We start from the raw sequence: 22,088 nt of genomic DNA, 5'->3' as shown, positions 1-22,088 counted from the left end.
TCAGTGTCCCAGGATGTAAAAATTCCTGCTCTTCAGTTGCGGGTATGTAAGGTTGAAAGGAAAGTACAGAACCCATGAGGTGGGCTTAAACAAATAAGCTGAAAGCAATAGCTTTCAGTTTCTAGTGTGAAATAGATAAGATGTAGCTCATCTGCCTTCATTATGGCTATTGCTCTTTTTTTCTCCTGACTCCTAATGCTAGCAACTGTGGATCCACAGTAACAGATTATCTGCTTTTGCATCACTCCAAGTAATATGATTTAAGTGTACAGTTAAGTGCATTGTAATCCTGAGCATTAACAGTCTTTTTTTTTTTAAAACCGTTGCTTGACTGTTGTAGTTTGTAAAGAAATAGTGCTTGTTTAATTTTTAACACTGTAAATATCATGACAATGTTTTTTAGGATTCAGGTAATGAAAATGAGAATAATCACAGTACCAACCACCAGTCTGTTCTCTGTATCTATGAGCTTGGTTTTTTTGTTTGTGTGTCTTTTTAGATTCCACATACAAGTGAGATCATTACTGACTGTATTCCCCACACTGTATGTTTCATACCCATAACTCATTTATTTTGTAACTGGTAGTTTGTACCTCTTAATTTTCTTATCCATTTCTCTCCTCCTCCCTTCCCCCTTCCCTGTGGCAGCTACTTGTCTCTGTATGTATGACTCTGTTTCTGTTTTGTTATGTTTGTTTTGTTTTTCAGGTTTCACATGTAAGTGAAATCAAACAGTATTTGTCTTTCTTTGCCTGACTTATTTCACTTAGCATAATCCTGTTGTCAAAATGGGGAGGTCCATCCCTGTTGTCAAAAATGGCAAGATTTCATTTTTTATGGCTGAATAATATTCCATTGTGTATATACACATCACAGTTTCTTTATCCATTACCCATCGATGGACACTTAGGTTGTTTCCATGTCTTGGCTATTGTGAACAATGCTGTGGTGAACATGGGGTGCAGATACCTCTTCAAGATAGTGGTTTCATTTCCTTCAGATAAATACCCAGAGGTGAAATTCCTGGGCCATATGGTAGCTCTGTTTTCCATTTTTTGCAGGAATCTCCATAGTGTTTTCCACAGTAGCTGTACCAATTTATATTCCCAACAACAGTGCACAAGGACTCCCTTTTTCCACATCCTCTCCATCAGTTGTCATTTCTTGTCCTTTTGATAATAGCCATTCCAACAAGTATGAGGTGATATCTCATTGTGGTTTCAATTTGCATTTTCCTGATGATTAGTCATGTTGAGCATCTTTTCATGTACCTGTTGGTCATCTGTATGTCGTCTTTGGACAAATGTTCTGATCCTCTGCCCATTTTTTAAGCAGATTTTATTTTGGAGGGGGTGCTACTGAGTTGTATGTGTTCTTTATATATTTTGGATATTAACCTTTTATGAGTTATATGATTTGCACTTATTTTCTTTCATTCAGTAGTTTGCCTTATCATTGTGTTGATTGCCTTTTCCTCCCCCCAGTATTATATATGTGAAATTCATCTCTATTTTAGCTCTAAATTCAGGGTCAGCTTTTCCTTCCTGTAAGAAGCCAGGTAGTAAGTGTTTTAGGCTTTGTGAGCTACACTCTTTCACAACTATTGAAATCTGGTGTTGTATCATAAAAGCAGCCATGGACAAAAACAAATGAGCATGGCTGTGTTCAAATAAAACTTTACTGACAAAAATGGATATTAGACTAGATTTGGTCCATGGGCCATAGTTGCTGACCCCATGATTTTTTAATTGCTGTATGGTATTCCACTAATTATACCATAATTTATTTATCCATTTTACTCTTAAACATTTGAGTTGCTTGGCAGTTTTGGTTACTGAAAAAATAATGTTGCTGTGAACATTCTTGTATATTTTTCTTGCTGCATGTGTGCAAAAAAGGAATTGCTGGATCATCACCTTTATTTGATAATTTCCAAACTGTTTTTCAGAGTGATTGAATCAATTGTAGGGAAGAAAAAATAATTTTCCCTTTATCCTTCTACATTCTTGTCTGAGACCCTTCTGTAATAAAATACAGATTAATAAGAGAAAAACAAACAGAAGTTTAATAACATGTATACCTCTTATATACATGGGAGATACCCAGGAAAAGTGAGTAAAACTTTCCCCACCACCACCTTAAATACTATCTTAAGACAGAAGAAGGATGTTGGAGGGGGAGGTTAGTTATGAGAGGTTACTGGGAAAAGCACAGTACAAGGGTAAGGTTGTTACACAGATTTAAGTGGGTACCTTCTCAATTGGTAGAAGTTTCTTGTGATTTAGAATCATCCTTCTCTTCCTGGTACTAAAAGGGAGATACGTATAAATGGAGATTTCCTTTATAAATGTATGTGTCCCTCACAAGAGGGTAACTTGTATTGGTTTTCAGAGCTTGCGCGTCTGGTGTTTCCTAAAAACAATCAGCTCAAGATAATCCTTATGCCAAAGAGACATAGATTGGGGTGTCATATTCTGCTTCCCTTCACATTCTACACTGCTGCTTTAAAACAAAGAATGTCGTCCTCCATCCAGTTCTGTAGGTGATCTTGGGTGGCCTTGGACTGCAGTGGCTTGAAGCAGCATTTCGGTTCCCTGGCCAGAGACTGAACTCAGGCTGTGGCAGTGAGAGTGGTGAATCCTAGCCACTAGGCCAGTGGCCAGTCGGGTTTGTAGAAGTGAATTTCCACAAAGAGATGGAAAGTAGTGAAACAAATAAAGTGTTTATTAGGAGGAAAAAGAGTATGTGTGAAAAAACTTAACACAGGTGGACTCAGAGAAAGAGTCGCGCCCTCGTGGTAGTTTGAATCACTTACATGGGGCATTTCTTCTGGGTTTCCTCTGGCCAGTCATCTTGCCTTTGCCTGGCTCTGAGTCCATATTTGTTTATCTCAGGGTCCTCCCCTGTGTGCACACGCATCTCTTAGCCAAGATGGATTCTAGCGAAGAGGGCCATGGGTAGGTTGACGTCACTTACTGTGGGGTGACGCCCCCTCCCTTTTTGACCCCCGAGGAGCCTTTCTGCACATGCATAGTTAGGAAGGTCTCCTTGACCTCGAGAATGAGAAATATGTGGTCTCTTTATCTTTTATCTGGGCAGGGCTCAGCTCCTCCTTGCTTCTGTCCCCGCAACGGGACAGTCTTGAGCTGCTCAGCCTGGGGCCCATCTGTCTCCTGCCTCATAGGAATCAAGTCATTAGCCACTGCAATCACTGACCTTAAAATACACCCTGAAAGGAATTCAGGACAAAGAACAGGATGAGACACTCTGCTTTGGCAAAACAGGCAAAACAGGCCTTTAGTTATATATATTTTGGGAAATTTTTTTTATGAACCTGAATTCTTGCATCTTCCCATACTCAGAAGAGCACTAAAATCATTAACTGAAATGTCTCTTCCTCACGACTAGCAATTACCTTCTACCGAGATGTATGCTTGATTGCACGTATTCCTTAGCCATATATATACGATATATATATACTAGCCTCTTCCCCTACCTCTTCAGAGCAGTTCTTCAGATTTATCTGGGAGGTTGTCTCCTGGGCTACAGTCCTCAATGAGACACTGGATACTCAACCGAGAGCTCTTATATTGTGCGTTTTTCTTTCAGTCAACACTGCTAACAGTTTTTTGTACCCCAGCCTCCAAATACTTGCCAATACTTGCATTATAGGTTGGGATATTTTTCCTCATTTTGTTTTTTTAAAGCTATTTTGGTGGGTGTGTTATGAATTGTTACCTAATTATGTGATGAATTTAACATTTTCGTGATGATGAAACTGAGTCCCCCCTAAAAGTTCCTGTATTGAGTTTGATTAATCTCTCTATCCAGAACTCTGTTCCCTTTCTTGTCCCATCTGACCTCAATCTTGAGCTAACTGAACACTAATCAACCAGAGTCAGATGACTAAAAAGTTGCCGTTGTTAGTAACATTATTAATGTACTAAAATTGCTATTATAGATATCATCATTAATGTAGAAACTCAGGTTGTCTCCCTAGGGCAAGACTAGCTCACAGACCCCTGAGCCATGGACTGCCTGGGCAGAGAATCATAAACCAAAGACATCCTGACTCTCAAAACTGCAATTAAGAAGATGACTAATTCCATCTTCTTTTGTAGTATATGCTTGTAATGTGATGAATTTCCTTTTAAGCATGGCCATGGCTATGTCATGAAAGTTTTAATATGTAATATATTCATAATCAATCAAATTAAATTTGTTTTTATTTATCCACGAGCTATTTAGAAGTGGTTTTCCTTAACTTATAAACATAGGGAATTTTCTAGTTACTATTTTTTATTGATTTCTAACTTGAGTGTGTTGTAATCAAAGAAAATTTTCATTGAGTTCTTTCTTTTGATATTTGTTGAGACTGGCTCATAGCTAACACATGATCAGTTTGTATGAATGATGTATGCTTGTTGGGTACATAATAAAAGTATGTTGTTGGGTACATACTAAAAGTTTATACATCCATTTGGCCAAGTTTGTTATTTGCGCTTTTCCAAATTTCTGTGTTTTTGACTTTTTATATCTGTTCTTTTACCAAGAGAATTGTGTTAACATCTCTCATTATGACTGTTTGCCTATTTCACCATGGTATTAGGTACATATAATTTTAGAATTATTATGTCTTCTTGGTGAATTGAATTTTCATTATAATGAAACTTTGCGTGGTAATAATGCTTTTTCCCCTTACAACCTATTTTGCTGGATATTAATATGGCTTCACCAGCTTTCTTTTTAATCTCAACCTTTCTGTAAACTTAAGTTTTAGATATATCTCTTATAAACAGAAAATATGTTTTAATAGTTTTGTTTTGTAATTGGCTCATTAAATATATTTACATTTAATGTAATTTAAAAATATATTTGGGTTTAAATATGCCTTCCTTTTATGTGCTATTGTTATAATTATTTCTGTCTTGTTGCTGTTCTCTTTTGGATTAATAACATTATATTATTTTGCTGTTGTTCCATTAGTTTGGGAGCTGTAGTCTTACTCTTCCACCAGAAGTTTCACTAGAGACTGTTGTGGTCTACAGATTTTTTTTTTTTCCTTCTACTGTTTTGGTCTTGATGGGGAGCAAAATACACCACCCCAAAATGTGCCACTTTGGCATGTGGATTGTTTTAAGCTGAAGGCAATTATGACCCAACAGACTCAGGAAAAGCTTTTTATCTCTTCCTTAACTGCCCAAAAGGATTTAGGTAGGAAGCCTGTACAGGGAGATAGCTATTATGAGAGAGAACTTTTTATATCAGAAGAACTTATCTGCATGGCATGGAAACGTTTGTTTACCAAACATTTGTTCTTCTCATCTTCCTGCTTCTTCCTCTTTGAAGCCCCAGACCCCTATCCCCTTAGCTCAGGATGGCATATAAGTCTATAAGTTGACTGCCTGTGAGTCTCATGTGTTTGTGGGGCTCCCATACATACATAATTAAACGTTTTTCTCCTGTTAAATCTGTTTTATGTCAGTTTAATTATTAAACCAGCCAATGACCCTAGAAGGGAAGAAGGGAAAATTGTTCCTCCCCAACAGTCTGGTTTTGGTATTGGGATAATGTTGACTTCATAACATGAGTTGGGAAGTGTTTCCTCTTTTTTATTTTCTGGAAGTGGTTATGTAGAATTGGTGTTACTTCCTCCTTAAATGTTTTATAGAAGTTTGCCAGTGAAACCATCTGGGCATCTCGTTTTCTTTTTCAAAATGTTTTTAGCTATGAATTTAATTTTCTAAATAGATGAGACTATTCTGGCTATGTATTCTTCTTTCTCTTACATTTTCTAATTGGTTTTTACTTGCATAAAGAAACTATATTGATTTTGTATGTGGATCCATGCCCTTTGATTTTTGGGTGTTGATCTAACTACCTTGTTGAATTCTCTTTAACAAGCAGTAATCATAGTAAATATTCTTAATAGAGAAACATTAAAAGCATTCCCATTAAAGCTAGGAAAAATAAAGGAATATCCATAATTGTAGCTACCTTTTAAGTAATATTTTGGACAGCGTAGCCTGTAAAATTGAACAGCAAACTGTGTTTTTTAAAATTTTATTTTATATTGGACTGTAGTTGATTAGCAATATTGTGTTAGTTTCAGGTGTACAGCAAAGTGATTCAGTTATACATATATATGTAGCTGTTCTTTTTCAAATTCTTTTCCCACTTAGGTTGTTACATAATATTGAGCAGAATTCCCTGTGCTATACAGTAGCTCCTTTTTGGTTATCCATTTTAAATATAGCAGTGTGTACATGTCAATCTCAAACTCCCTAACTATCCCTCCCACCCCCCAGCCTCCCCACCCCCACAACCATAAATTCATTCTCTAAGTCTGTGAGTCTGTTTCTGTTTTGTAAATAAGTTCATTTGTATCATTTGTTTTTAAGATTCTGCATATAAGCAGTATTATACAATATTTGTCTTTGTCTGACTTACTTCACTCAGTATGGTGATCTCTAGGTCCATCCCTGTTGTTGCAAATGGCATTATTTCATTCTTTTTAATGGCAGAGTAATATTCCATTGTATATATGTACCACATCTTCTTTATCCATTCATCTGTTGTTGGAGATTTAGGTTTCTTCCATGTTTTGGCTGTGGTAAACAGTGCTGCAGTGAACATTGGGGTGCGTGTATCCTTTTGGACCATGTTTTTCTACAGATATATACCCAGGAGTGGGATTGCAGGATCACATGATACCTCTATTTTTAGTTTTTTAAGGAATCTCCACACTGTTCTCCACAGTGGCTGCACCAATTTACATTCCAACAAACAGTGTAGGAGGGTTCCCTTCTCTCCACACCCTCTCTAGCATTTGTTGTTTGTGGATTTTTTGATGATCGCCGTTCTGACTCATGTGAGGTAATATCTCACTGTAGTTTTGATTTGCATTTCTCTAATAATCAGTGATGCTGAACATCTTTTCATGTGCCTCTTGCCATTTGTATGTCTTCTTTGGAGAAATGTCTATTTAGATCTTCTGCCTATTTTTTGATTGGGTTATTTGTGTTTATGATATTAAGCTGCATGTGATGTTCATAAATTTTGGAGACTAATTCTTTGTTGTTGCATTGTTTGAAAATATTTGCACTTATTCTATGGGTTGTCTTTGTTTTGTTTATGGTTTCCTTTGCTGTGCTAAAGCTTTTAAATTTCATTAGGTCCCATTTGTTTATTTTTGTTTTTATTTCCATTACTCTGGGAGATGGATTGAAAAGGATCTTGCTGTGATTTATGTCAGAGAGTGTTCTGCCTATGTTTTCCTCTAATACGTTGATAGTGTCCAGTCTTATAATTTAGGTCTTTAATCCATTTTAAGTTTATTTTTGTGTATGGTGTTAAAGAGCATTCTAATTTCATTTTTTTACAGGTAGCTGTCCAGTTTTCCCAGCACCATTTCTTGAAGAGACTGTCTTTCCTCCATTGTATAGTCTTACCTCCTTTGTCATAGATTAATTGACTATAGGTGTGTGGGTTTCTTTCTGGGCTTTCTATCCTGTTCCGTTGATCTATATTTCTATTTTTGTGCCAGTACCAGACTGTTTTGATGACTGGAGCTTTGTAGTTTAGTCTGAAGTCAGGGAGCCTGAATTTTCCAGCTCCATTTTTCTTTCTCAAGATTGCTTTCACTATTCAGGGTCTTTTGTGTCTCCATACAAATTTTAAGATTTTTTGTTCTAATTCTGTGAAAAATGCCATTGGTAATTTGATAGGGTTTGCATTGAATCTAGATTGCCTTGGTTAGTATACTTATTTTGACAACATTGATTCTCCCAATCCAAGTATATGGTATATCTTTCCCTCTATTGTGTCGTCTTTGATTTCTTTCATCAGCGTCTTATAGTTTTCAGAGTACAGGTCTTTGTCTCCTTAGGTAGGTTTATTCCTAGGTATTTTGTTCTTTTTGATGTGGTGGTAAATGGGATTTTTTCTTTAATTTCTCTTTCTGATCTTTCATTGTTAGTGTATAGAAATGCAACAGATTTTTGTGTATTAATTTTGTAACCTGCAACTTTACTGAATTCATTGATGAGCTGTAGTAGTTTTCTGGTAGCATTTTTAGGATTTTCTATGTACAGTATCATGTCATCTGCAAACAGTGACAGTTTACTTCTTTTCTAATTTGGATTCCTTTTATTTCTTTTTCTTCTCTGATTGCCGTGGCTAGGACGTCCAAAACTGTGTTGAATGAAAGTGGTGAGAGTGGACATCCTTGTCTTCTTCCTGATCTTAGAGGAAATACTTTCAGCTCTTTTTGAAATATTTATTTATTTTTTAATTATTATTTTGGCTGTGCTGGGTCTTCGTTGCGGCACGCGGGCTCTGCATTGCGGCATGCAGACTTTTTAGATGGGGCATGCGGACTCTTAGTTGTGGCATGCATGCGAGATCTAGTTCCCTGACCAGAGATTGAACCCGGGCCCCCTACATTGGGAGTGCAGAGCTTTGCCCACTGGACCACCAAGGAAGTCCCTGCTTTTAGCTTTTGAACACTGAATAGCTGTAGGTTTGTAGTATATGGCCTTTATTATGTTGAGGTATGGTTCCCTCTATGCCCGCTTTCTGGAGAGTGTTTTTCATAAATGGGTGCTGAATTTTGTCAAAAGCTTTTTCTTCATCTATTGAGATGATCATATGGTTTTTATTCTTCAGTTTGTTGATGTGGTGTATCACACTGATTGATTTGTGGATACTGAAAAATCCTTGCATCCCTGTGATAAATCCCACTTGATCATGGTGTATGATCCTTTAATGTATTGTTGGATTCAGATTGCTAGTAGTTTGTTGAGGATTTTTGTGTAATTTTCTTTTTTTGTGGTATCTTTGTCTGGTTTTGGTGTTAGGGCTATGGTGGACTCATAGAATGAGTTTGGGAGTTTTCCTTCCTGTGCAATTTTTTTGGCACAGTTTCAGAAGGATAGGTGTTGACTCTTCTCTAAATGTTTGATAGAATTCGCCTGTGAAGCCATCTGGTTCTGGGTTTTTGTTTGTTGGGATTTTTTCAATCACAGTTTCAATTTCAGTACAGTAAGTCCCCTACACATGAACGAGTTTTGTTCCAAGGGTGCATTTGTAAGTCCAGTTTGTTCGTAAATCCAACAAAGTTAGCCTAGGTACCTAACTAACACAGTCGGCTATATAGTACTGTACTGTAATAGGTTTATAATACTTTTTACACAAATAATACGTAAACATCAAACATCTCAAAAAAATAAAGCATTTTTAATCTTACAGTACAGTACCTTGAAAAGTACAGTAGTACAGTACAACAGCTGACATACAGGGGCTGGCATCAAGTGAACAGGCAAGAAAAGCTACTGACTGGAGGAGGGAGAGGAGGGGGGCGATGGTAGAGCAATAGGAGGAAGGATCGTCAGCAGTAGGAGATGGAGGGCAAGGTGCAGTTTCACTCACGCCTGATGTTGATGGCACAGGTTCTGGTTCCTTGCTGGATTCAGTTCTATCCACCCTCTTGAAAAAATGGTCCATTGATGTCTGGGTAGTAGCTCTTTTTTTTCTTGTCATAGATGATATGGTAGCACTGGACTGAATTCTGAACGTCTGCTGCAACCTTTGTGCACCATTCTATGTTTGGGTCCTGTGCCTCAAAACCTAACAGTGCCTCCTCAAATAAAGAAAATCCCCCTGCCATTTCCCTTGTTGTGAATCTCTTCGGTTCTTCAGTTACTTCTTCCTCTTGTCTCTCTTTGTCCTTTCTCTGGGCCTCCAATTCCATCAGGTCTTCAATTAGTACTGTAACCTCCTTGTGTTGCACAGCAAGGAATTCAATGAAGCCATCCTGTTGCAGATCTAGCTCCAGCTTCTTGCTTAGGGTCACTGAGTTGCTGAAGACCTCTTTGGGCTCCTCATCCACCTTCTCAAATCCACGAAAATCGTGAACAAACTGCAGGCAAAGGTTCTTCCAAACCCTATTCATGGTGATGGCCGTAACCTCACGCCATGCAAAGTCAGTGTTTTTATGGCCTTGTAGGTGTTGTAGTCCTTCCAAAATTGTCACAAGGTGGTTCCTGATTCCTGTCACTCGCCTTTACTGCGAAAAGTGTGATGTAAATAATATTTCTTGTAAGTCACTATAACTCCCTGGTCCATAGGTTGGATGAACAATATAGTATTTGGTGGCAGATGCACTACTTTGACGTTGGGATGAAAGTCATCCATGAATGGGGGTTGGCCCGGAGCACTGTCAAGCAGCAAAAGAATGTTAGAATGGGATGTCCTCCAAGCAGTATTTCCCTACCTCCGGGATAAAGTGGTGGAAAAACCAGTCCTAGAAAATGGCCTGTGTAACCCAGGCTTTGGGGTTACTCTTCCACACAACAGGAAGAGATCCCTTGGCTTTGTTTTTACGGGCTCTTGGGTTCTCTGAATGATAAACTAAGAGAGCCTTCAGCTTCATATTGCGGGAAGCACTGCCACCAATCAACAGAGTTAGTCTGCCCTTTGCTGCTTTATAGCCTGGCATTAACTTTTCCTCCTTACTGATGTAACTTTGGTCTGCCATCCTCTTCCAGTACAGTACTATCTCATCCACATTAAAAACCTGCTCTGTTAAATACACGCCTTCATCAGTAATTTCTCAGAGAGTTTCAGGAAATTCCTGGGCAGCTACCGTATCTGCACTCACTGCCTTGCCACTTACTTTTACGTTGTGAAGTTTGGCTCTAACCTTGAACCAGTGAAACCAGCCATTGCTGACATTAAAAGATGTGCCCTCTGATTCTTTGCCGTGTTTCTTCTTCAAGTCTTTGTAAAGGCTTTTAGCTTTGTCTTGAATCAGCATAAAGCTGAGTGGGACTCAACACTGTTGCTGGTCCTGCATCCATACACTGAGAAGTTTCTCCATCTCTTCCATCATTCTTCCACACTTCTTCGACATTATTGTCGACATCATCGGCACAGCACACTTCTCATATTCCACGATCTTGTCTTTGTTCTTTAGAATTGTGCTGATGGTTGAATGACTCATGTTATAAGAACAAGTGACGTCTACCATCTTTTCTCCTCGCTTCACTCTCAATTTTTTTACTTTTGTTTCCATTGTTATCTCCTGGCACTTCTTAGCAGTGCCAGGCACATCACCCGCTCCTTTTACACTTGCTTCCAGACATCCTGGGCTTGAAATAAAGATACTGTACTACTGTACTCTATACAGTACTGTATAGTAAGGTACACAAAAGCACAACCACTTGTAGAGGCATGCATGTGACAGTGTACACCAGACAGGTGAAGTAACTTATGTGATTAGACATGTGAACATAAGTTTGCATCTTTGAAAGATGGCAACTTGAAGGGTCGTATGTGGGGTACTTACTGTACTTGTGATTGGGCTGTTCATGTTTTCTGTTTCATTCTGGTTCAGTCTTGGGAGCTTGTACCTTTCTAAGAATTTATCTGTTTCTTCCAGGTTGTCCATTTTATTGGCATATAGTCGCTTGTAGTAGTCTCTTATGATCCTTATATTTCTGTGGTGTCCATCTTAACTTCTCCGTTTTCATTTCTAATTTTACTGATTGGAGTCCTCTCCATTTTTTTCTTGATGAGTCTGGCTAAAGGTTTATCAATTTTGTTATCTTGTCAAAGACCCAGCTTTTAGTTTCATTGATCTTTGCTATTGTTTTTTTCATCTCTATTTCATTTATTTCTGCTCTGATCTTTATGATTTCTTTCCTTCTCTGATCTTTACGTTCTTCTTTCTCTAGTTGCTCTAGCTGTAAGGTTAGGTTGTTTGAAATTTTTCTTGTTTCCTGAGGTAAGATCGTATTGCTCTAAACTGTCTAGGAGGCTTGTGCAGGCTTCCTGATGGGAGGGGCTGGTTCCCGTCCAGTGGTGGGTGGAGCTGGGTCTTGTCTTCTGGTGGGCAGGGCTGTGCTCAGGGAGACTTTAAGCCACTTGTGTGCTGATGGGCGGGGCTCTGTTCTCACCCCATTGGTTATTAGACTGCTTTTGCTGCATCCCATAGGTTTTGATTCATTGTGCTTTTGTTTTCATTTGTTGCTAGGTATTATTTGATTTCCTCTTTCATTTCTTCAGTGATCCATTGGTGGTTTAGTAGCATATTGTTTTAGCCTCCACGTTTGTGTTTTTTACAGTATTTTTTCTTGTAGTTGATTTCTAATCTCATAGCGTTGTGGTTGGAAAAGATGCTTGATATGATTTCAGTTTTCTTAAATTTACCAAGGCTCGCTTTGTGGCCCAGCATGTGGTCAATCCTGGAGAATGTTCCCTGTGCACATGAATGTGTATTCTGCTGCTTTTGAATGGAATTATTGTTAAATATCAATTAAGTCCATCTGGTTTAATGTGTCTTTTGAGGCCTGTGTTTTTTTATTTTCTGTCTGGATGATCTGTCCATTTATATAAGTGGGGTGTTAAAGTCCCCCACTATTGTGTTACTGTCAATTTCTCCCTTTATGGCTGTTAGTATTTGCCTTATATATTGAGGTGCTCCTATGTTGGATGCATATGTATTTACAATTGTTATATCTTCTCGGATTGATCCCTTGATCATTATGTAGTGTCCTTTGTCTCTTGTAACAGTCTTTATTTTAAAGTCTATTTGCCTTATATGAGTATTGCTACTTCAGCTTTCTTTTTGTTTTTTGTTTTTTTTTGCAGTAAGTGGGCCTCTCACTGTTGTGGCCTCTCCCATTGCGGAGCACAGGCTCCGGATGCGCAGGCTCAGCGGCCATGGCTCATGGGCCCAGCCGCTCCACGACATGTGGGATCCTCCCGGACCAGGGCACGAACCTGTGTCCCCTGCATTGGCAGGCGAACTCTCAACCACTGTGCCACCAGGGAAGCCCTCAGCTTTCTTTTGATTTCCATTTGCATGGAATACCTTTTTCCATCCCCTCACTTTCAGTATGTATGTGTCCCTAGGTCTGAAGTGAGTTTCTTGTAAGCAGCATATATACAGGTCTTGGTTTTGTATCCATTCAGCCAGTATATGTCTTTTGGTTGGAGCATTTAATCCGTTTACATTTAAGGTAATTATTATTTATTATTTTTTTTTTTTTACATCTTTATTGGAGTATAATTGCTTTACAATGGTGTGTTAGTTTCTGCTTTATAACAAAGTGAATCAGTTATACATATACATATGTTCCCATATCTCTTCCCTCTTGCGTCTCCCTCCCTCCCACCCTCCCTATCCCAGCCCTCCAGGTGGTCACAAAGCACTGAGCTATGCTATGCGGCTGCTTCCCACTAGCTATCTACCTTATGTTTGGTAGTGTATATATGTCCATGCCTCTCTCTCGCTTTGTCACAGCTCACCCTTCCCGCTCCCCATATCCTCAAGTCCATTCTCTAGTAGGTCTGTGTCTTTTTTCCTGTCTTACCCCTAGGTTCTTCATGACATTTTTTTTCTTAAATTCCATATATATGTGTTAGCGTACGGCATTTGTCTTTCTCTTTCTGACTTACTTCACTCTGTATGGCAGACTCTAGGTCTATCCACCTCATTACAAATAGCTCAATTTCGTTTCTTTTTGTGGCTGAGTAATATTCCATTGTATATATGTGCCACATCTTATTTATCCATTCATCTGATGATGGACACTTATGTTGTTTCCATCTCTGGGCTATTGTACATAGAGCTGCAATGAACATTTTGGTACATGACTCTTTTTGAATTATGGTTTTCTCAGGGTATATGCCCAGTAGTGGGATTGCTGGGTCATATGGTAGTTCTATTTGTAGTTTTTAAGGAACCTCCGTACTGTTCTCCATAGTGACTGTACCAATTCACATTCCCACCAGCAGTGTAAGACTGTTCCCTTTTCTCCACACCCTCTCCAGCATTTATTGTTTCTAGATTTTTTGTCGATGGCCATTCTGACTGGTGTGAGATGATATCTCATTGTAGGTTTGATTTGCATTTCTCTAATGATTAATGATGTTGAGCATTCTTTCATGTGTTTGTTGGCAGTCTGTATATCTTCGTTGGAGAAATGTCTATTTAGGTCTTCTGCCCATTTTTGGATTGGGTTGTTTGTTCTTTTGTTATTGAGCTGCATGAGCTGCTTATAAATTTTGGAGATTAATCCTTTGTCAGTTGCTTCATTTGCAAATATTTTCTCCCATTCTGAGGGTTGTCTTTTGGTCTTGTTTATGGTTTCCTTTGCTGTGCAAAAGCTTTGAAGTTTCATTAGGTCCCGTTTGTTTATTTTTGTTTTTATGTCCATTTCTCTAGGAGGTGGGTCAAAAAGGATCTTGCTGTGATTTATGTCATAGAGTGTTCTGCCTATGTTTTCCTCTAAGAGTTTGATAGTTTCTGGCTTTACATTTAGGTCTTTAATCCATTTTGAGCTTATTTTTGTGTATGGTGTTAGGGAGTGATCTAATCTCATAATTTTACATGTATCTGTCCAGTTTTCCCAGCACCACTTATTGAAGAGGCTATCCTTTCTCCACTGTACTAAGGTAATTATTGATATGTAAATTGCTATTGCCGTTTTCTTAATTGTTTGGGGTTTGTTTTTGTAGGTCTTTTTTCTTCCCTTTCTCTTTTGTTCTCTTGTGGTTTGATGGCCATCTTTATTGTTCTGTTTGGGTTGCTTTTTCTTTTTTGTGTGTGTATCTATTTATAGTTTTGGGGTTTGCTGTTCCCATGAGGTTTTTTTGTTTTTGTCTTTAATTAATTAATTAATTTATTTATTTATTTATTTATTTTTGGCTGCATTGGTTCTTTGTAGCTGCGCACGGGCTTTGTCTAGTTGTGGCCAGCGGGGGCTACTCTTTGTTGTGCTGTGCAGGCTTTTCATTGCGGTGGCTTCTCTTGTTGCGGAGCTCAGGCTCTAGGTGCACAGGCTTCAGTAGCTGTGGCTCATGGGCTCTAGAGCACAGGCTCAGTTATTGTGGCACATGGGCTTAGTTGCTCTGTGGCATGTGGGATCTTCCCAGACCAGGGTTTGAACCCATGTCCTCTGCATTGGCAGGTGGATTTTTAATCACTCTGCCACCAGCGAAATCCCTCCTGTGAGGTTTTGATATAGCAGTCTATATAGGTACAAGTTTGTTTTAACTTTCTGGTTTCTTTCCCATCTAGAGAAGTTCCTTTAGCATTTGTTGCAGAGCTGGTCTGGTGGTGCTGAATTCTCTTAGCTTTTGCTTGTCTATAAAGTTTCTTTTTTTTTTTTTAATTGGGATATAGTTGTTTTACAGTGTTGTTTGTTCTCTACAGCGAAGTGGAGTTTCCTGTGCTGTACAACAGGTTCTCATTAGTTATCTATTTTATACATATTAGTGTATATATGTTAGTCCCAATCTCCCAATTCATCCCACCTGCCCTTTCCCCTCTTGATGTCCATATGTTTGTTCTCTACCTCTGTGTCTCTGTTTCTGCCTTGCAAACCGGTTCATCTGTAACATTTTTGTAGATTCCACAAATATGCATTAATTTACAATGTTTGTTTTTCTCCTTCTGACTTACTTCACTCTGTATGACAGTGTCTAGGTCCGTCCACGTCTCTACAGATGACCCAATTTCATTCATTTTTATGGCTGAGTAATATTCCATTGTATATATGTACCACATCTTCTTTATCCATTCATCTGTCAATGAATATTTAAGTTGCTTCCATGACCTGGCTGTTGTAAATAGTGCTGCAGTGAACATTGGGGTGTGTAAAGCCTTTGATTTCTCCATCAAATCTGAATGAGAGGCTTGCTGGGTAGAGTATTCTTGGTCGTAGGTTCTTCCCTTTCATCACTCTAAATACAGTATATTGTGCTACTCCCTTCTGGCCTGCAGAGTTTCTGCTGAGAAATCAGCTGATAACCTTATGGGAGTTCCCTTGTATGTTATTTGTTGTTTTTCCCTTGTTACTTTTAATATTTTTTCTTCGTCTTTAGTATTTGTCAGTTTGATTACTAGGAGTCCTGGCGTGTTCCTCCTTGGGTTTATGTGCCTGGGACTCTTTGTGCTTCCTGGACTTGGATGACTGTGTGAAGTTTTCAGCTATTATCTCCTCAAATATTTTCTCAGGTCCTTTCTCTCTTCTCCTTTTGGGACCCCTATAATGGGAATGTTGGTGCATTTAAAGGATCTCTTAGACTGTCTACTTTTCTTTTCATTCTATTTTCTTTATTCTGTTCTATGGCAATGATTTCCACCATTCTGTCTTTCAGGTCACTTATCTGTTCTTCTGACTCACTTATTGTACTATTGATTCCTTCAAATGTATTTTTCATTTCCGTTATCATATTGTTCATCTCTGTTTGTTCTTAATTCTAGGTCTTTGTTAAACATTTTTTGCATCTTCATCCTTGCCTCTATTCTTTTTCCAAGATCTTGGATCATCTTCACTCTCATTATTCTGAATTCTTTTTCTAGTAGCTTGGCTATCTCCACTCCACTTAATTTTTCTTCTGGGGTTTCATTTTGTTCCTTCATCTGGGAAATATTCCTCTGCCTTCTCGTTTTGACTAAATTTCTGTGAATACAGTTTCCATTCCACAGGCCACAGGATTGTAGTTCTTGCTTCTGTTGTCTGCCCTCTGGTGGATGAGGCTGTCTAAGAGGTCTGTGCAGGGTTCCTGATGGGAGGGACTGGTTCCCAGTGGTGGGGAGCTGGGTCTTGTCCCTCTGGTGGGCAGGGCTGTGCTCAGGGAGACTTTAAGCCACTTGTGTGCTGATGGGAAGGGCTGTGTTCCCGTGCCATTGGTTATTTGGCCTGAGGTGATCCAGCACTGGAGCCTACAGGCTGTTTGGTGGTAATGGTGGCCTTTGGGAGGGCTCATGCCAATGAGTAGTTCCCAGAACTGCTGCTGCTAGTGTCTTTGTCCCCGCACTGAGGCACAGACACCCCCTGCCTCCCCAGGAGACCCTCCAATGCTAGCAGGTAGGTCTGACCCAGTCTATTCTGGGGTCACTGCTTGTTTCCTCTGGGTCCTGGTACCCTCAAGACTTTATGCGTGCCCTCCAAGAGTGGAGTTCCTGTTTTCCCCAGACCTGTGGAAGTCCTGTGATCAAACCCGATTGGCCTTCAAAGCCAGATTCTCTGGGGACTCCTTCTCCCATTGCCAGACGCCCAGGCTGGAAAGCCTGACTTGGGGCTCAGAATTTTCACTCCTGTGGGATAACTTCTGTGGTATAATTATTTTCCAGTTTGTGGCTCACCCATCTGGTGGGTATGGGGTTTGATTTTATCACGATTGCGCCCCCTCCTCCCATCTTGTTGTGGCTTCTTTGTCTTTGGATGTAGGGTATCATTTTTAGTAGGTTCCTGTGTTTTTTTGTCAGTGGTTATTCTGCAGTAGTGATTTTGGTATTTTTGTAAGAAGGGGGTGAGCTCACATCCTTCCACTCTGCCATCTTGAGCTAATCTGAACTAAGTGGGTTTAGATAGAAAGTAGTGAAAATGTCATTATGTGCAGATGAAATGTTCTCTACCAAGAAATGTTATACACAGGAAGATTAAACCTATTAGAATGAAAAAGATCATGCAACAGGTAGCTCTTCACTTGTAAATACTTTGTAATTTTCATTTTGATTTCTTCTCTAACATGTTAATGTATTTTAAAACGTTTTCAGCTTCCATATATATGGATTCTTTCTGCGGTTATCTTTTTGCTAGTGATTTTAAATATTATCGATTGTAGTCATTGAATATGTTATATATGATGATTTTTTATATGTGAATTTGCCTAGTTTTCCATTATGCCCTATAATAAGTTTAATTTTTATTAATATTTTGTGTGTATTTGAGGAGAAAATAGCAATCCAAATTTGCTGGGCTCAAAATTCTATATATATCTATTAGAAAGAACTTGTTAATCATTTTACTCACCTTCAGTAATCTTATTTATAATCTGCTTGATCAGTTAGTTTCTGGGAGAGGTATGTTAAGCTCCTTTAGGATATTTTGTGTATTTATTTCTTAAATTTTTATCCATTTTACTGCATACATTTCAAAGCAATATAGTCACATAATATTTAATAATTCTAACATTTTCTTTAAAAATTGTTCCATTTTCCAATATTGAATTTTTGGGTTTTTTTTGGCTGTGCCTCATGCATGCAGGATTCTAGTTCCCCAGTCAGGGATTTAACCCACGCATTGCACGGAGTCCTAACCACTGGACCACCAGGGAAGTCCTAAATGTTCCTTTTTGATGCTGTTTGCCTTGAATTCTGTTTTGTCCATTAAAAATATTGTTATGTATTGATCCTCCTGCCCCCACCAGTGTTGTGTGTGTGTGTGTGTGTGTGTGTGTGTGTGTGTGTGGTGCATCATTTTTTGTAACCTCTGCCTTTAACCTTGTGTTTTCATTCTTTTTTTTTAAGTGCATTTTTTGTAAGTAATATATAACTGGATTTCTAAAAATGTCAGTCGGAAAATCTTTATTAGTTAATAGACGAGTTCAGCAGTTACTGAGATTGTTGATATGTTTGTATGTATTTCCACCACTCAAAACACTGATTGATAAAGAAGATGTGGCACATATATACAATGGAATATTACTCAGCCATAAAAAGAAATGAAATTGAGCTGTTTGTAATGAGGTGGATAGACCTAGAATCTGTCATACAGAGTGAAGTAAGTCAGAAAGAGAAAGACAAATACCGTATGCTAACACATATATATGGAATTTAAGAAAAAAAAATGTTATGAAGAACCTAGGCGTAAAACAGGAATAAAGACACAGACCTGCTGGAGAACGGACTTGAGGATATGGGGAGGGGGAAGGGTGAGCTGTGATAGGGCGAGAGAGAGACATGGACACATATATATATATACTAACAAACGTAAGGTAGATAGCTAGTGGGAAGCAGCCGCATGGCACAGGGATATTGGCTCGGTGCTTTGTGCACTACCAAACGTAAGGTCTATAGCTAGTGGGAAGCAGCTGCATGGCACAGGGAGATCAGCTTGGTGCTTTGTGACCGCCTGGAGGGGTGGGATAGGGAGGGTAGGAGGGAGGGAGACGCAAGAGGGAAGAGTTATGGGAACATATGTATATGTATAACTGATTCACTTTGTTATAAAGCAGAAACTAACACACCATTGTAAAGCAATTATACCCCAATAAAAATGTAAAAAAAAAAGAAAAAAGAAAGGGGAAAAAAATAAAGGATCTTGCTGTTCTAAAAATAAATAAATAAATAAACACTGATTGAGAAAAACCCAATCAAGTAGAAGCCGAGAAAGAAGAGAGAAAATAGTCAAAATAAAACTGAGGTTCAGGGCTTCCCTGGTGGCACAGTGGTTGAGAGTCTGCCTGCTGATGCAGGGGATATGGGTTCGTGCCCCGGTCCGGGAGGATCCCACATGCTGCAGAGCAGCTGGGCCCGTGAGCCATGGCCGCTGAGCCTGCGCGTCTGGAGCCTGTGCTCCACAGCAGGAGAGGCCACAGCAGTGAGAGGCCCACGTACCTCAAAAAAACCCCCCAAAAACTGAGGTTCAAAGTAATCCTTTTAATATCAACATTGTAGATATAATTTCATTTTATTTTAGCGTTTTAAGTTGCTGATGAACATTCTTTTTTCTAATCCTCATCCCTTTGTCTTTTCACTCTTTTTACTTTTGAGATTTTCTTTTTATCCTTAATATCCTAAGGCTTTACTATTAGTTGATGAAGAGTGGGCTTTGTTTTGTTGTGGTTATTTTTAAATTTTATTTATTTACTTATTTTGGCTGCGCCTCATGGCTTATAGGGTCTTAGGTCCCTGACCAGGGATCGAACTTCAGCCCACAACAGTGAAATCAATGAATCTTAAGCACTGGATCACCAGGGAATTCCTGTTGTGGTTATCTTTTATTGTGCTCTTTCAGTCTGAGGAATCATGTATTTTTAATATATTATTCATTAATTATTGATTAGTTATTGCCCTTCCTCCATTCTCTTTATTCTGTAATTCTGAAACCCCTAATAGACCTATTTTGGATCTAGCTTTCATAATATGCCTTTTCTTTCATTTATCCCATCTGTTTGTGTATCATTCTAGTGGAATCCTCATTTGTGTTTCTTGTGTACTACTTTGGTCTTAAGCTGTGTTTAGTCATTATTCAGCTATTCCACTGAATTTAATTTGGGTTTTGTTAATGGTGATGGTTGTTAATTAATTTCATCAATCACATTCTTCTTTCCTAAAGACTTTGCTACACACAGGTAACGTGGCATCAGTTTCTGTTTACCACTATGGAATCCTGTCTAATTTTTTCATAGCTAACTTTTTAATTTCTGGTGTATATGAAATGTTCCTTTTTGTTTTCAAGAGCAGTGTTACATTTATTAGTATTTTTGTAATGATTCTATGTAATAACATAATTTAGTGTGGTGGTTAATAGCATAGACTCTGGAGGCAGAGGGCCAAGGCTCAAAGCCAAGTTCTGCCTCTTTGACAAGCTATTCAAACTCCCTGTATTCCATTATCCTTACTTTGATTATAATACTAATACTTATGTCATAGGAGTTTTTGAGGATTAAAGGAGGTAATAAATGTCAAAATACGTGGCATATACCAAGTCCTCAGTAAATATTAGCTGCTATTAGTTGTAGTAGTGGTGGTAGTACTATATTAGTTATCATTATGCAATTGTATGGTTTGTGGAGATTTTCCCATGCTTTTGTAATCTGCCATGCCATCCCAGCCATGCCTTATGTTACTTTTTTAAATTGAAAATGGGATCTAACAGACTTAAATAACTTATGGCTGTTCTTTCTTTTCTACAGATTGATCCTGAGTTAGAAAAAAAACTGAAAATGAATAAAGTGTCATTGGAGTCAGAGTATGAGGTACAGTATGCTAATGTAGCAATCTTCCTAGTCAGTGACTGGTTCTATCTGCTTTAAGGTAAATTCAAATTATTATCAGTACAGGAAAAAAATATTTACCTTAAATATATGTTATTGGAACAACTATGTAGTCGTTTGAAAAGAAAATAAAGGTGGATCTATATTTCATATACTGTTTTATATCCATATTCTAGATGGATCAAGAATTTAAAAATAAAAAACAAAAGGTAAAAGTACTAGGAGTAAACAATGAAGATTCTTTTTAGTGGTCTTGAGTCAGAAAACCCGATTTAAATATGATAGAAAACCCAGAAGCTTTAAAAGGAAAGATTGCAGAATTCATACATAAAAATTCAAAAGTTCAGAAGTTCAACCTATATAAAGTTACTAGTTAAATGTGAAATTCTAAAAATATTGTTTATCTTAACACGATGAATTAATTTATTTAAATATGAAGAGCAAATCAGTATGGAAAATTTCAACAACTCACTTGATCAGTAGGAACACGGGCAGAGCATGTAATGAGTTCAGAGACAAGGAAATAAATACCATTTTTAAACAGATAAAGAGATGCTTAACTTATAATAGGAATGTTAATTAAAATTATAATGAGGTATCATTTTCCACCTATCTTATTAACAAAATCAAAGAGCTTAATAGCATGTTTTATTATAGGATGTGGAGAGAGAGGGTGTTCTCCATCTCTGATCATATTTTCCCATTTCTTTTCATGTTTGGTCATTTTTGATTGAAAGGTGGACGTTGTGAATAATATACATTGAAGAGACGTGTGAGGAGTGTTGATTCTCATTTTAGCATTTCAATCATTGGCTGATCATTTTGAGCTTGATTTTATGCTTCATAAGGGAGGATCTGTAGAAAGGTTTTGATGTTTCCTAAACCCCTCAAACTGTGGCATTCAGTCTCCAAATTGTTTACCCAGAGGATCTTGTCAGAGCTTAAGACTAGACCACTTTTTGGTTGTTGTTTGTTTTTGTTTTATTGTTGTTGTTTTTTAGTTTAGTTTGGGACTGGACCACTTTTGCATGAAGTTCTGCCAGCCTTGCATCCCATTTAAGAATTATTCTCAAATTCTCTTGAGCATATAGGTCTTATGTTATCTGAGTGAAGGCCATTATTCTTTCTTAAAACCTTTTTATAACTTTGTATAATTTCATAAGTATACTTGAAAATAATTTCCTCTGTTCTTGAACACTAAATTAGTAGAATTTTGTTCATCTATGTAGATTTAGTAAACTCCTGGTAAAAACTGTAAGTGAAATTTAGAGAATGGTTCATTTACTCTTTCC

The 22,088-nt window shown here is 38.1% G+C and overlaps 1 protein-coding gene across 2 annotated transcripts in view; it reads left to right on the top strand.

Moving 5' to 3' along the window:
• Nucleotides 1-22,088, top strand: part of COX16 (cytochrome c oxidase assembly factor COX16) — a 35,608-nt gene that overhangs the window by 11,460 nt on the left and 2,060 nt on the right. For both annotated transcript variants that reach the window (XM_007460946.1, XM_007460945.1), the window contains one exon: nucleotides 20,716-20,778. In XM_007460946.1, the coding sequence (XP_007461008.1) occupies nucleotides 20,716-20,778 (63 nt within the window). The remainder of the gene's footprint in view (nucleotides 1-20,715; nucleotides 20,779-22,088) is intronic.

The sequence above is a fragment of the Lipotes vexillifer genome, unplaced genomic scaffold, assembly GCF_000442215.2.
Source record: "Lipotes vexillifer unplaced genomic scaffold, Lipotes_vexillifer_v1.1 scaffold1465, whole genome shotgun sequence".
NCBI classification, from domain to species: domain Eukaryota; kingdom Metazoa; phylum Chordata; class Mammalia; order Artiodactyla; family Lipotidae; genus Lipotes; species Lipotes vexillifer.
The sequence above is the reverse complement of the archived record's forward strand: the minus strand, read 5'-3'. Positions and strand labels throughout refer to the sequence as shown.